The sequence below is a fragment of the Danio rerio genome, chromosome 8 (assembly GCF_049306965.1).
Source record: "Danio rerio strain Tuebingen ecotype United States chromosome 8, GRCz12tu, whole genome shotgun sequence".
In the NCBI taxonomy this organism is placed as follows: domain Eukaryota; kingdom Metazoa; phylum Chordata; class Actinopteri; order Cypriniformes; family Danionidae; genus Danio; species Danio rerio.
In genome coordinates, this window is record NC_133183.1 from 21,276,117 (window position 1) to 21,292,121 (window position 16,005).

General features: G+C 35.8%; 1 protein-coding gene across 5 annotated transcripts in view; it reads right to left on the bottom strand.

Annotated features, from left to right (window-relative positions):
- Positions 1–16,005, bottom strand: part of zgc:92140 — a 66,164-nt gene that overhangs the window by 5,901 nt on the left and 44,258 nt on the right. For 4 of the 5 annotated variants that reach the window (XM_073909338.1, XM_009303890.4, NM_001004593.1 and 1 more), the window contains 2 exon segments: positions 8,367–8,452; positions 3,269–3,339 (listed from right to left, as the gene is read on the bottom strand). In XM_073909338.1, coding sequence (XP_073765439.1) covers positions 3,269–3,339; positions 8,367–8,452 — 157 coding nt within the window. 5 annotated transcript variants of the gene reach the window in all.

The window sequence follows — 16,005 nt, forward strand, 5'->3', positions numbered from 1 at the left end:
ATAAATAACTTTCTTGACTTCCTTGGTCATCTATGAAAGCCTGTAGAAAGAATTCACAAAGAATTCATAAAAAAAAAAATCAACATTTGGAAGAAAAACTCTAATGTTTTAATAATTTTCCTGCGGCTTTGTCTCTCATTTATTAGGGGTCGCCACAGCGTAATGAACCGCCAACTATTGCAGCATCCCTACACTCTTACATTCACACACTCAAACACTACATGAATTTTACTTATAAACTAATTTTGAGAGGATCACATGCTTATGATTGTTCTCAGCTGGTCCCACATCAGCTTCTGATTGATTATCCAATCAGATGATTCAATCAATATCTTCGTCTTAAAAAAATCCACCCCCACTCCCTCTCCTTTCCTAATGATTAACACTGTTGCCTCACAGCAAGAATGTCTTCGGGTAAAGTCCTTTCTAAACCAGTTGACATTTTTGTGCGGAGTTTGCTCGTTCTCCCTGTGCTCGCGTGGGTTCCCCGGGTTTTCCGATTTCCTCCCACAGTCCAAAAACATGCAATCCATTTAAATTAAACATACCAAATTATTACCAGGGCAAAGCTCTTAGTAGGTACACCTTTCCTCAGCCATCCTATATCTGTCATTTGCCAAAAAATGTCGGGGGGAGTTCATCGAGATTTACCTGAGCTCAAACTCCCCTCTAGCCCTGCAAATGGGAGGGAGCCGAGGATCTCATAAGCTCAGGGCTCTCTCCTAGGACAGCATGCCAAACAAGCGTTTTTATCAATCATCAGCTAAGTGTGAACTCTTGAAAGCCAATTTAGTTCATCCAATACACTAATAGCACATGTCTTTAGACTGTGGAGGAAACCGGAGCACCCGGAGAAACCCTTATCAACATGGGGAGAACATGCAAACTCCACACAGAAAGGCCAACTGGCCCAGCCAGGACCAACTAGTGACCTGCTTGCTGTGAGGAGAAAGTGCTAACCACTGAACCGCTGTGCCGCCCCCATCTTTCAATCACAATTAAAAACTGAGCAATTGTTATTAAATTTGGAATAAATGTTATTAGACCTTTAAGCAACATGTAAAATATTAATATTTTATTTAAAATCATAACTAATAAGTCTAGAAAAGTCAGGTTTGTCTATAACCGATCCCATTTACAGTACAGATTTACTGGCCGCCCAGGTATATTAACGGCCGCAGAAGTATATTTAGTGACACTTTTTTTGTATTATTAGAATCCTTTTACACTTTTTTTTTGTATCTGTGCACTATAACCAAACATCCGCGATCGATCACGTAGTGGAAAATCCTCTCTCGTTTACTCATTTCGTACTGCTCGTTCTGTGTGCATGAGAACTGCCAACACTCCCACAGACAGTCTCACATGCTCTGCAGACCCACAGAGATGCACCTCATCCGGCAGGGGTTTCTAAATCTACTAAAATATCCAAGATTTGGCTTTTGCTTTCGCTTTCTAAAGTTTAAATGTTGCAAGAGAAACATTAAATATTTGATTCTTTAATCTAAACGACTCAACTTTACTAAATACTTGGAGCAAATAAACTTATTAGGGAGGACAAACTCTAAATTGGCTGCAAAATATTTGTACAGCATTAAGATGGTTAATTAACTCATTTCCCTTATTTAAATAATCTACATGTTTTAATTTAGTAATTATTTGATATATTGTCTGTTTTTATTCCTTTTTTTGTCATTTGCCAATAGATTACATATTTTATACATCTAGAATGACACCAAAATGACATGCCAATAAAGCAACCTGAACTTGAATGTGAGAAAGAGAGAGAGAGAAGCAGGTTTTACCTGTCAATGGGTGCACATGGCTTTGGAATAGCATAAAAATAGTGGATTTCTTTTTTTTAACTTTGACCCATTGTAAAGAAAGTTTATTAACAGCTAAAAAAATACTATTATAAATGATCATTTCAGTTTTGTTTGTCGCATATAGTTAACTATTGATGTGATGTGGGTAAATGGTGTGTCCGTTTGCACTGGCTGCCAGTTGCTGCTCGCATCAAATTCAAAACTCTGATGTTTGCCTACAAAGTGACTTCTGGCCTAGCACCTTCTTATCTGCACTCACTTCTGCAGATCTATGTGCCCTCCAGAAACTTGCGTTCTGTGAATGAACGTCGCCTCGTGGTTCCATCCCAAAGAGGGAAAAAAATCACTTTCGCGAACGCTCACGCTCAATCTGCCCAGTTGGTGGAATGAACTCCCTAACTGCATCAGAACAGCTGAGTGACTCGCTATTTTCAAGAAACGACTAAAAACTCAACTATTTAGTCTCCACTTCACTTCCTAATCTGCAATTGCCTCTTTGAATATCACACTAACTGTACAAAAAAAAAAAAAAAAACTACTAATACTTCCCTTCTTAGACTTTACAGACCTGAAACTTGCCTTTAGTACTTATTCATTGTTGCTCTTAGTTGTGTAAATTGCTTCCTTGTCCTCATTTGTAAGTCGCTTTGGATAAAAGCGTCTGCTAAATGACTAAATGTAAATGTAAATGTTTTAATTAGGCTACCACCACAAGTATATTTAAAACTTGCTGGAAGCACAAAATTATAATATGATATTTACAGATTGTAAATGGCAAATAATAATGAATTAATAATGCTAAAGTTATCAGTCAAAATCCTCTGTTACAAATGTCAGAAATGAAAATATATTGAGAAAAAAGAAAGATCTTTGAAAGTGCGCAGTCATGCCTACAATCATTTTGATAATGGAAAATATACAATAAAGCACAAATTGTGCAATGGTTATTGTAAATAATGGTATATTTACACCCCTAGCTTGAAATTAAATAAGGGTGAAACTTAATCTATGATTGAAATATTACTTTAAATGACTTAAAGATCTAAAAACAAGTTACATTTTTATTCTTATAATAATCACAGTTCAGTTATTGTTTTTGTTATCACTGTTGCTTTACAAATACTGTTTCACTAGAAACAATTATACCAATAAAACACCCTGAAATGAACAATTACATCCGAAGGCAATAAACACCTCATGTTTACATACAATAAGTTGCGAAACATATGGCACATTACACTCAAACAGAACATGCAAATGAGATCCAGAGGGGATAAAACCGGCCCCGAAGCATAACAAACCAATCCAAACCACACACAATTTACAGACTTCTGGCACAATTTCAACAGAGCGAGAACTCAAATGCCCTCACCAGCATACACAAAACAAACAGAAACACACGCATGGCGTAAACACAAAGGCACATGCATAAACCCACTCACTTGGTCTTGTTGGCGCTGGGCCCGGGCACCTCTTTGTGCTGTTTGGTCCTGTGTTGCGTCGAGCTCTTCTCCTGCAAACACACCCAGAATGAATACGTTTGCACTTACTACTGTTCACAATGGAGCCAAACTCCATGTCCCTGGTGGCCCTCCGGTGCAGAGGCCCCGTCGGCTCCTGGATGCGAGCCAGAAGCAGCTTCTCTGCCTGGGACACAGCGTGATGCTGAGGCCCTGGGAGTGACCTTACTCTGGCCACCACTAATGAGAATGATGCCCTGCTGAGAGACAGCGAGAGACAGGACTGCCCTCGCTTTCACTGCCTCGCTGTTCTTCTGTGAACACGCTTATCAGAACACGGGCATCCCAACACCTGCTCCGCCTGTACAGCTTCATTAAGTCCAGTCTAAAAGGGGATGTGTCGTGGAAAATAGCTCAGCTTGAAACTTAATAGTTCAGTGTATTGTGCAGACGGTCATTTATGAAGCAACTAGACAGTTTATTGTAAAGTAAGGGATTCTTGCTTACAATGTTGATACTGCGAGAATTAAAAGGCACAGTATGTATGATTCTTTTCATTAAAGTATGCAAAAAACATTGAAACAAATGTTCTATATTTTGCTGAGTACTTGCACAATGCCAAATGTTTAAAAGGTCATGTCAACACCATAGACTGAAAAAAAAAAGTGGATGTAGTATCTGTGACATCCCCCATAAGTTTCTGAAGAGTTCAAATTAAGCTACAAGTGGGCGTGGTCAACTGACGTCATTTTGTTTAAGCGTCATCTCACCGACCCCGGGAATCCAAACATGGGCAAAGAGGTGGAGTGTGAGCCGAGATGCCTGCTAGCATTTTGTTTACATTGTTTTTTTGGGGAGAAATGCTTAATACCTTATTACCTGTGACTTGTTTGTGTTCTGACCACATGTGCTTGGTTGTATACTATATCAATAAAGTGTTTCGTCTTTAAAAAAAAAACACTGTGGTAATACGTTAAGCCACTAAGCATTGTTCTTATGACATTTTTCTACAGGAGGAAAACGCAAATTACTTCCAAATACTTCAAATATAGTCTGTGTTAGTAAATGCAGGGCTATATATGAAATCCTGGCATAACACTGTATGACAACACTTTAGATGACTGTTCTAGAATTTTCAAGAATAAGAATTTCACTCACCAATGAACATGAAAAATGGACACCACTTGAATGGTTTGTGAGCACAATTAAGTCCACAGCATGCCATATTATCTTACAATTGTGAAAAATAATTCCAAAAAGCAAATGACTGTGTAAAACCACATAAAACAAAACAAAAATATGATGTATATGCTGAGTTCAGAAGCTAATCAGCCGGAATCAGCTGAGGTAACGAGACCTAGCTGTCACTCAAGTGGCCACGCCCTTAATTATGCAGACTTAATATACCTTAATATAACTGAAACAGATCATTTATAAAAAAAAAAATTCACCCACTCACAATTGTCATTAAGGGTAATATTAGCTATATGTTCCAAAGCCAATTTTTGTACCAGGCAGTAAACATGCCTTTATCAGCTGTAAAAATTACCAGTTAGCAGTCAGTGAAAATCTGAAGTTCCTGGAGCCAGCCTCCAAAGGCGAGTCGATGAATTGCAGTTAATTGCAGCTAACGGGGGAGAGCAGGATGTTGCTGCTTGTTCCACACTTATATGTTTTTGTTTAAAAATGCATATTTTTCTCTCTGTTTCAGTCTTCCTCAATATGGAAATGTTGTTTTAAGAAATTAAAACTTTTCTTTTTGATAAGGCTTATCCAAAGTGCACAAATCTGAAAATGCCATTTTCATGTTGCAGTATGAACTGTGAAAATGGAGGTTTTTGAAAGTGATTATGCATTTTAGTCATGTGTCTAATTAAAGGAGATGTTTTGGGTGCTGTCCATTTTGGCAGCTTTATTAAAGAATAATATGAGTTTGTACATGCTCCATATTGCCTCTCTTCAAAGGACACGGAATGTATACTGCTATTGTTCAGCGGCAAAATCAGATGACAGTTGCAGCATTTTGGTCTTTGCAAAGATGTCTCCCTAGTGATGTTCTAATGCAAGTGTACTTGACTTTTATACGGCCAGATCTTGAGAATGAGAGTCCAGTCTGAGGCGGACTAGCTAAAGGTCTCTCTGAGGAGTTAGCAATCCAAAAGCGATGCTGTCAGATAACATGTATTCCGACTTCAACTTTCCCAACTTTAGGTGAAAGGCATGAGGAAGCCAATAAACTTACTCTCTCTCATTCTCAATGACAGTTTATCACTACTGCATTGTTTCCTGTCTAAAGCCACCTTTCCAGTGCTTACGACATTTGCACACGACTGTCGAAATCCGCCCCCTTATGGCAGTCGCACAGAATTTTCAGTTTTGTCGTGCATCATGGGAGAGAAGCTGTTCTCACAGTGTCCGAAAAAAGGAGTACAAAAGCAAGAGCCTTTATTTTCTGTGCGTTCACTGTGGATGAAAGAATGAATACTAGAAACTCAGACCGCTAAAAAGTTTGGAGGGAATGTGGGGAAAACATTAAAAAATTATATTTTTTGCTACTCTTTTATGAATAGAAATGTTTTTTTAATATAGAATTTTTTTCTGATTAAAAAAATAACAAAAAAAATACTATTTCTCATGTCGCAAGCACTGACCTGCTTGGACAACCCTGAAATACATCATATCCGGTCGGCCGGTCACATATGGTCTAGTCGCAGGACTTTAAATATTTTAACTGAATCGAACATGGACATGGAGCGTTTTTAGACAAAAACGCCTCTTTAAATTTATCCGAATAAGTGTAGATGTAGCCAAAGACTGTTCAAAGACATATTTAACTATGTATGTATGGCTATGCTAATGATGACATTATACAGTACATCCTTGATTTTCGTTTTGGTTTTATAGAAAACTGGGAAACACCAAAGATGCTTAATTATGTCGTATGTGTTTTTAGACTGGACAGAGCAGCATTATAACAGAATCCTACAATGTATGTAGAATGATAAAACAGGGACTGGAAGAACTGGAAACAGTGGGCTGTACCAATTAGTGTCAAATGTCACAGTCGTTTGTTATCAGAAATTGCTTCAGCGCTAATGTTTTGCTTTGACAGCTTTTAGTCTTACTTTGCTGCTTAATACTGCTATATTAAGTGATGTATTTAAATATTTTAGCTCAACTCTGATTATTTCTGCAGAAGCCCCATAGGACGTATTGAAGACCACAACTCCCATGACTCCACACTGAGTCATTGCGTAATCAAACTATACGCCATTGTCTGTTGTGAATACCTAGCAGTGAAAATTTCATACTTTGGCTTTAAAGGTTGAAATATGACAATTCTTTCCTGATCGCAGTATGACATCATATAACTGAAATCTTGTGACATTTGGAGATTTACTTCATATGACATTTTAAGAATTTCAAATATTCTGTGATTTTTATTTCAAAGCAATATATGTAATGTAATTAGTATCAAGCAATGTGTGTAATTAAAAATTGGTTTCTCCATACACCAGTAGGTTCAGTTTGGCTTTAAATAAATTTGATGTTTGGCATATTAATAAATGCTGTCTAAAGCGAAAACCCCTGTAATTAATTTGTAATATACAAATACTTTTCATTCCTTTTCCGAGCTAAATACTGTTTAAAGGACTTGTATTGGAAAGAGGAAAACTAAAATACAGGTTTATATATATATATATATATATATATATATATATATATATATATATATATATATATATATATATATATATATATATATATATATATATATATATATATACATATATATATATTTGGTTTTATTTAGGTCCCATTTTACTATTGTTTTTCTAAAATTCTAAAATGTGACCTGTTTTTGAAAAACATGTTTTCTCCATATGTAACTCGCAGCATAAACTATGTTATGGGTGAAACAGATGTAAATCTGAAATAGAAGATTTTTAATATATTGGACAAAAACTTAAATCTGTATTTTGGAAAAGAAATAAAAAGGAAACAAGTGCATGTTACATCCCCGCTGAGCACATTACCATATACCATTGACATATGACGACCCATATTTGCATGTGAATGCCAGCATTTAACAAGCTGGCTGTGACATTATTACTACTTTAACAGGTGAAAAGGTTAACCAATTATAACAGATGTCATTTACATAAAGTATTAAACCATCTGCTTAGCTGCTTTATTTTGGTTTTCAAAGGTCAGAATTGTCACAAGAACACAAGAAAAGTGGAAAAAATATATGCATGTGTATACAGCTTTACATAAAATAAATAACTAAATAAAAATGTACATTTAAGGTAAAAACCTTTTTTAGCAAAAGCTAAAGTTAACTAAATTAAATTAGGTCATTTTTTAATGATTCATTCATTCAGTCATTTTCTTTTTGGCTTAGTCCCTTTATTAAACGGGGGTCACCACAGCAGAATGAACCACCAACTTATCCAGCATATGTTTACCACAGCGGATGCCCTTCCAGCTGCAACCCAGTACTGGGAAGCATCCATACACACTCAAACACTACGGACAATTTAGCTTATTCAATTCATCTATAGCACAGGTCTTTGGACTGTGGAGGAAACTAAAGCACCCGAAGGAAACCTGTGTGAACACACAGAGGACATGCAAACTCCACACAGAAATGCCAACTGACCCAGGACTCAAACCAGTGATTTTCTTGCTGTGAGTTGACAATGCTAACCACTGAGCCACCGTGACACAATATAATTTTTTTTTAAATAAAGTTCATTATTATTTTAGTAATTACGCATAGAAACAGTCCAGACAAACCCAGATGTCACAGAACATTTGAGTGAGTGTGTTTATGAGAACTAGAGAAAATTGAATTTTGTCTGGTATGTAAGCATGAGAGTAAGAGACAAAGGGGGAAAATTTGTCAACTTCCCTCTCCCACATTCCAAACATGTTGGCACTCGCTGCATACACTTAGTTTTAGTTCTCTATCTGTGTGTTTGCATTCATTCTGCTTGAGGCATATGCTCAAAGAAAAAAAAATATGACCGGCATCACTGAACAAAAAGCAATTTCCCATGTGTGTTTTGAATCTCACCAGGTTCTCCTGGTTGCGTGCGTTTACTCGGTCCTCTTCTCCACGCATGTACTTCACCTCCTCCACCCCCTTCATCTTATATTCATCTAAAGTGACAGACAGAGAAGGACATGTGTTAGAAATGATTCACAGAGAAGTGCAACTTCAGTCCTGTATGACTTTTGTCTTGCATGGAACTAAAAAATGAGACATTGAAAGAATGTACTGGTCATTTTTTTCCAGTGAATGAGGACCAAAGCTTTCATGCATCGAAAAGGACACAAGAGCACCATAAAAGTATCATAAAAATAGCCCATATGACTCATATGCTATTTTCCAAGGCGTCTCAGGCCATAGCATATTTTGTGTGTGTGTGTGTGTGTGGGGGGAAACAAGTAAAATGCAAATCTTTATGTTTAAAATGACAATTTACTTCTCCAGCTATCTGTCGTGATCAGATCAAAGACTTGGTCACTTGTTTAATTACTGGATAAATCAGCTTTTTGAAGGAATCTGTTGAAGAAATTATTGACTTGTTTCATCAGTGCTGGTAAATTTGTCCAACAAGTGACTCAAAGATTTCACTTGTTTCTTTATTGAGTGAATCAACATTTTGAATCACTTACTCATTAAAAGAATCTCCTTGTTTCATTTCTGGATGATTCAGTTTTTTTTACGAATCTGTTGCACAAATATTTGAGTGGATGACCTTTATTCATGGATGAATCAGCTTGTTTGAACAAATCTGTTTGAGTGAATCATTCAGCGACACACTCAAAGATGCCCCTCGTTACATTGCTGTATGAGTTAGCTTTTAAATTGTTCCATCACAGACTAAATCAACTTTGAGTAAATCTGTCAAATGAATGATTCACTTATTTAAAGATTTCACTTGTTTCACTACTGGACGATTCAGCTTTTTAACAAATCTGTTGAACAAATGATTTAGTGAATCATTAAAAGAATTTACTTGTTTTATCAGTGGATGAATCAGCTTGTTTGAACAAATCTGTTTAATGATGATTCAGTGACTCACTCAAAGATGCCCCTCGTTACATTGCTGTACGAGTTAACTTTTAACTTGTTCTTAATTTCAGTACTTAATTTGTGAATTGCGAGGTCCCGGAACAGATCGGGGTAACGGATCCGGCAAGTTACCCGAGGATGGCGAGGTGTCGCGACAAAAGTGGGGAGCAAGGGGGGAGGGGGTTGTTGTGGTGGATGGCAAAGTTGTGTTGTGGACGAAAGTGAGCGGGGCGGAGGCGTCGTAAAAGACAGTGAAAAGGGTTGGGAAGTGGCGGAAGAAAGCGAAAGTAAACAGCGGACGAGGGAGAAAGGCGGGATCGGTAAAATGAGGTGCCGGATCAGATTTCAGAGGTGCCGGATCTGATCCGGTGTGTTCCATCACAATTTAAGCACTGCATCTCGGAATGAATCAACTTTGAGCAAATCTGTCAATTGAATGATTTATGTACTCATTTAAAGATTTCCCTTGTATCATTACTGGATGATTAAGCTTTTAACGAATCTGTTGCTCAAATAATTCAGTGAATCACTAAAAGAATTCACTTGTTTTATCAGTGGATGAATCAGCTTGTTTGAACGAATCTGTTTACTGAATGATTCAGTGACTGACTCAAAGATGCCCCTCGTTACATTGCTGTATGAATTAACTTTTAACTTGTTCCATCTCGGGAAGAATCAACTTTGAGTATATCTGTCAAATGAACTATTGACTTTCTCATTCAAAGATTTCACTTATTTCATTACTGGATGATTCAGCTTTTTAACGATTTCTGTTGCACAAATGATTCAGTGAATCATTAAAATAATTTACTTGTTTTATCAGTGGATGAACCACCTAGTTTGTACAAATCTGATTCAGTGACTCATTTAAAGGTGCCCTTCATTACATTGTTGTACAAATTAGTTTTGAGCAAATCTGTCAAATGAAAGATTCACTTATTTAAAGATTTCACTTGTTTCATTACTGGATGAATCAGTATTTTTGAATCAATCTCTTGAGCAAATGATTAAATGACAAATCCGTTTTTGATAGTTGTTTGTCACCACCTACTGGCCAAAAAGTATAACTTACATGATCTTCAATTGAAGCGTCAAGTAACTTTCAAAAGTTGATTGTACTCCATGTTCAATACAGTGTTTATATGCAAACTATGCTATACTTTTATTTACATCTCAGGTCATTTGACTAGTAACTGAAAACAAGACAATGCGTGGATGAAGACTAAAGATGGAAGCTGTTTAATAACTGCAACAACTGCTCTATTAGATTAAATATGCCACTATATTTCAAGCTATGCTCATTTAGGAGTAAGTTTGTGATTTAAACACTCATGCAGTCTTCTAATGATTAAATGTTCTAGTCTGGAAAAACAAGTGTGTAAACAGTAACAAAACTAACAGTCAAAACTCTTCAACCCAGCTCTAGCAGATAAACATTTTGGATTTTGCCCTTTCCCAGCCATCAGTAATTACCAGCGGCCATGTGCGTGTTTGCATGTCCGCGCATTCACTTCCTCATAACACATACACACACCCACACACACACACATAAATCTGTCTTTTACTCTTGTCTACAAATCAGCGTGAAGCAATCGCAGCCCACTCAATCTCTGTTTATCTTCGCCTCTATCCGTCTTTCTCTTCTTTTCTCACTGTGAACTCCCTGTCAGTTACCATCATGACAGCTGGAGTGGGCAGCCTGTGAATGTGACTCAGTGCAGCCCATCCACACAAGCACAAAAAGCGAGAAAGGAGAGAGAAATATAAAAGGAGAGAGGAAAAAGAGAGGGAGCAACACCGCCAGTCTTTCACAGCTTGAGGAATGTAAACATGTCTTTGCACAAAAGACCACGCTCCAACATGCTGACAAACACTCGCGCGCGCGCACACACACAAAGCCGAAACCAGAGAGAAACATCACACACAAATTAAAAGCAAACTTAAATTGATTCGGCTAAGGTGGGTTACACAAAACAGGCCTCCTGGATTCTCAGAGCCAGAGACATAAATGCACATACATTCATACACGCACACACACGCACACACGTTCGCATCTATAGTGATAGCATTACTAAAAAAGGAGACCTGAGGAACATTTTCCTAATTCCACATTTTTAGAGAGAGACAATCATTCATCTCAGACAATCGGAGGACTTTGGAGTCGTTCAGTGTCATTAAACTAAGGACACATTACCATGTTCTTTAAAATACCTTTGCATTTCGTATAAAAATATGAGATAATAGATCAACATCCTCCAACCAACTACACATTGACAGGACTACTAGTTCTATTTGATCACTGTATAATTTTCTTTTTTTTTAATCTGGCAAATAAATGATTCATTTGAAGACTTCACTTGCAACTTAACTGGAGGAATCCATTTTTGAACGAATCCACAGAGTGAATGATTCAATGACTCATGTATAAAGTAGTCATTTGTTTTATCAGTGGTTGAATTAGCTTTCTGTACAAATCTCTGGAACAAATGATTCAATGACTCACTTAAAGATGTTGCTTGTTTTGTCACTATGATTAAGCTTTAACATGTTTCATCACTGAATTAATATATTTTTTATATGAATGTATTGAACAAATGTTTTATTGACTCACTTGTGTTTATCAGTGAATGAATCAGCTTTTTGAGCAAATCTGCCAAAAGAATGATTCAATGACTCACTCATAGATTGCACTTTTTTATGTGGTGAGTCAGCTTTTTTAAACAAATATGTTAAACAAATTGATTCAATGACTCGCGTATAAAGAAGTCATTCGTTTCATCAGGGGTTGAATTAGGTTTCTGTACAACTTAGTGGAACGAATGATTCAATGACTCACTCAAAGATGTTGCTTGTTTTGTCACTGTGAATTTGCTCTTAACTGTTTCATCACTGAATGAATATATTTTTGAAACAAACATTGAACAAATGTTTTATTGACTCACTTATTTCATCAGTGATTGAATCAGCTTTTTGAGCAAATCTGCCAAAAGACTGATTCAGCGACTCAATAATAGATTACACTTGTTTCTTTATGTGGTGAATCATCTTTTTTGGACAGATATGTTGAACAAACCGATTCATTCAAAAACTTCACTTGTTTCATTACTGGATGAATCAGGATTTTTAAATGTATCACTTTAACAAATGATTCAATCACAATTACAGTTACTTAATGGAACAGAACAGAATGGATTCAATATTCATTTGAAGCGTCAATAACTTATGAGTAATAAGTAAAGTAATTTTAAATAAATTTTAATTATATCAACAACTTGTAACTATAAACACTGAATCATCTTTTTTTAAATGAATGTGTTGAAATGTGTACTTAATGACTCACTCAATCACTTTGCTTGTTTTGCCATTCATGATTCAATGACTCACTCTAAGATTATGCTTGTTTTGTCACTGTAAAGTAGCTCTTGACATGTTTCATCGCTGGATGAATCTATTTTTTAAATGAATGTATTGAACAATGATTTATTGACTCATTCCATCAGTTAATTTTTTTTGCACAAAGATGCTGATCAAATTGATTCAAGAACTTCACTTTAATGCATTACAGGATAAATCAAGATTTTTAAAGGAATCTCTTTTACACATGATTCAAGATGACTCACTCAAAGACAACTTTTTTCATAATTGAATTCATTTTTTTAACAAACTGGTCTAATAAATGAATCAGGATGAATGAATGGATGAATCAGCTTTTTGGACAAAGATGTTGAACAAACTGATTCATTCAAGAACTTCACTCGGCATTTTTAAATGAATCTCTTTAACAAATGATTAAATAGACAACAATAACAGTTAATTGGCGCCAGCTACTGGCCGAAAAATGTAATAGATCAAATCTGCATTTCAAGTATCAATAACCTATAATTAGATCATAAGTGAGTAATAAGTTAAAGTAATTTTAAGTAACTTAAAAATTATATCAATAACTTGTAAATTTTAATATTGGATGAATCTGCTTTTTTGAATTAATGTGTTAAAAAATGTACTCAATGAATCAATCAAACAGTTTGCTTGTTTCACCACTGAATGAATCAGTTTTTTTAATGAATCTGTTCAACAAACGATTCAATGACTCACTCAAAGACAACTTTATCACTGAATCCATTTTTCAACAATACAGTGTAATAAATGATTCAATGACTCACTCAAAGATATCACTTGGCTTATAAATGAATGAATCAGCTTTCAATCAGTTTTGAATGAACACACAGACACACATTTGCATGACACCATTACTAAAACAAAAGATCAGAGAAGCTTTTACAAATCTATCTTTTCAGAGAGAGAAAGAATCACAAACTGATGGAGAACTCTGGGGTTGTTTGCTGTGAGAGAGAGTGACATTTTGTCAGTTTAATATGTACCAGACAGGCTATTTTTGGCAGTAAGATGAGAGCTTCTCTTATGTACGGATATTGTGATTGGCTAATTAGTGATAACAGCTTGATGTCGACCTTTAGGACCTGATGTAGAGATGCATGCTTGCCTTCTCAATATACAGAAATTGAAAATCTGACATAATAAGGCGAATACGAAATGTGGCAATACTGATCTAATATGGAATATCTGATATGATATATATTCCATTTTATCATATTCATGAAAAGAAACAACATTGCGAATATTGAGTTTTATTTTTATGTGGCTTTTATTAGGCTGTTATATTTCCTAAAGGTAATGATGGTAGGCAGTTTTGTGCCAGCTTCGGGTGTCATGACTCATAAGTATGACAGCACCAAGGCAAGGATATTTTTACAGCATCTGATTTGTCTTCAAAGCCCCGGAGACAGAGCTGGCCAGTTCAACTGAGTGAGTTAACTGCCAATTTGAAACAATAAAATTCATTTAGTTATTTATTCCTGGTCTCACTAAAATGTATCATTACAAATTAAATACTGCAGATTCACTTTTTTGCATAAACAAAAAACAAAACAAAAAACATATGCTTATGACAGACAAAAAAGGGGGGAAGGGGTCAAGCATTTAATAAAGTTGTGATGTAATGCAATGTAGGTGGCGCAGTAGGTAGTACTGTCGCCTCACAGCAAGAAGAACACTGATTTGAGCCTCGGCTGGGTCAGTTGGCGTTTCTGTGTGGAGTTTGCATGTTCTCCCTGCATTCGCATGGGTTTCCTCCGGGTGCTCCGGTTTCCCCCACAGTCCAAAGACATGCAGTACAGGTGAATTGGGTAGGCTAAATTGTCCGTAGTGTACGAGTGTGTATGTGAATACATGGATGTTTCTCTGTACTGGGTTGCAGCTGGAAGGGCATCTGCTGCATAAAACATATGCTGGATAAGTTAGCGTTTCATTCCGCTGTGGCGACCCCTGATTAATAAGGGGACTACGCCCAAAAGAAATATAATCATTTAAAATATACATTTCATATGATCAGTTATTATTATACATTTTAATAAGTATAGGTCATAATAAGTATGCTGTTGTATTTTTACATAAATATATCCATTAAGATGAATGTAAATGGACTATTATTTCACCCACATCTAACCACATTTATTTTCACAATATTTAATTTTACAAGTATTTACAATACTTTAGTACATTTGATTTGAAACAGACAACATAATGTACATATTGATTATTTGGTTCTTCATTAAATGAAAAAAAAAATGAATTGCTCACAGAGTCGATGAGTTGTCGTTTGGTTTAGTATCATTATTAACTACTCTATCCTTCAATAGCTAATTTAACCAGAAAATTGTGTTTCATAAAACACAAAAGCATGGCAAATTTCAGACGAAAGCAATCAATCAATCAATCAATCAATCAATCAATCAATCAATCAATCAATCAATCAATCAATCAATCAATCAATCAATCAATCAATCAATCAATCAATTAAATCAATCAACCAACCAATCAATCAACCAATCAATCAATCAATCCGTTACTTTTAATAATATACAACAGGGGCATCGGTAGGGGGGAAGCTAGGACAATTATATGGGCCCACACTGTTTTGGGGCCCCCAGAGATACTATTAGGGTAGGGTAGGGTAGGGTAGGGAATCCCCTACCCCCCAAAGACACTCTCAAAATGTTGTCATAGGGCCCGGCCAGTGGTGCCCCTGATATACAGTATATAGCTACAGGTATTTGGGACACTTTTCTATACACCATTCAATGTGGCAATGTCACTGGCCCATGAACACTTCCTGCTTGTGGGCAAACTATTTCATAACCATAACAAGAGGGAATTTAATCATATCTTAATATTAAGACAGCTGCCATAAAATCAATATGTTGACCTTTTTGGATTCTCGAGCTATGGAAATTAATAAGGAAAATAATAGATTTTTAAGTTTTGTTTTAAAAGGAACAACAAAACAAGTGGCATTATGTAATTCAATTTAAGTTGAGGTTTTAAAATCATCAAAATTCACATACTGAACTCCGTAAAGTAACGGTAAACAAGGCCACTTTTTCTCCCTTTCTCACTTAATTCATTTTCATGATTATTATTTTTGATTTATAATTTTTTTTAGCAAAAAAAAATTTATTTATTTATTATTAATTATTTATTTATTTATATTTTTTTAGAATTATTATTCTTTTCTATTCTTTTATATGTCCTAAGGATGTTTTGTACATGTATT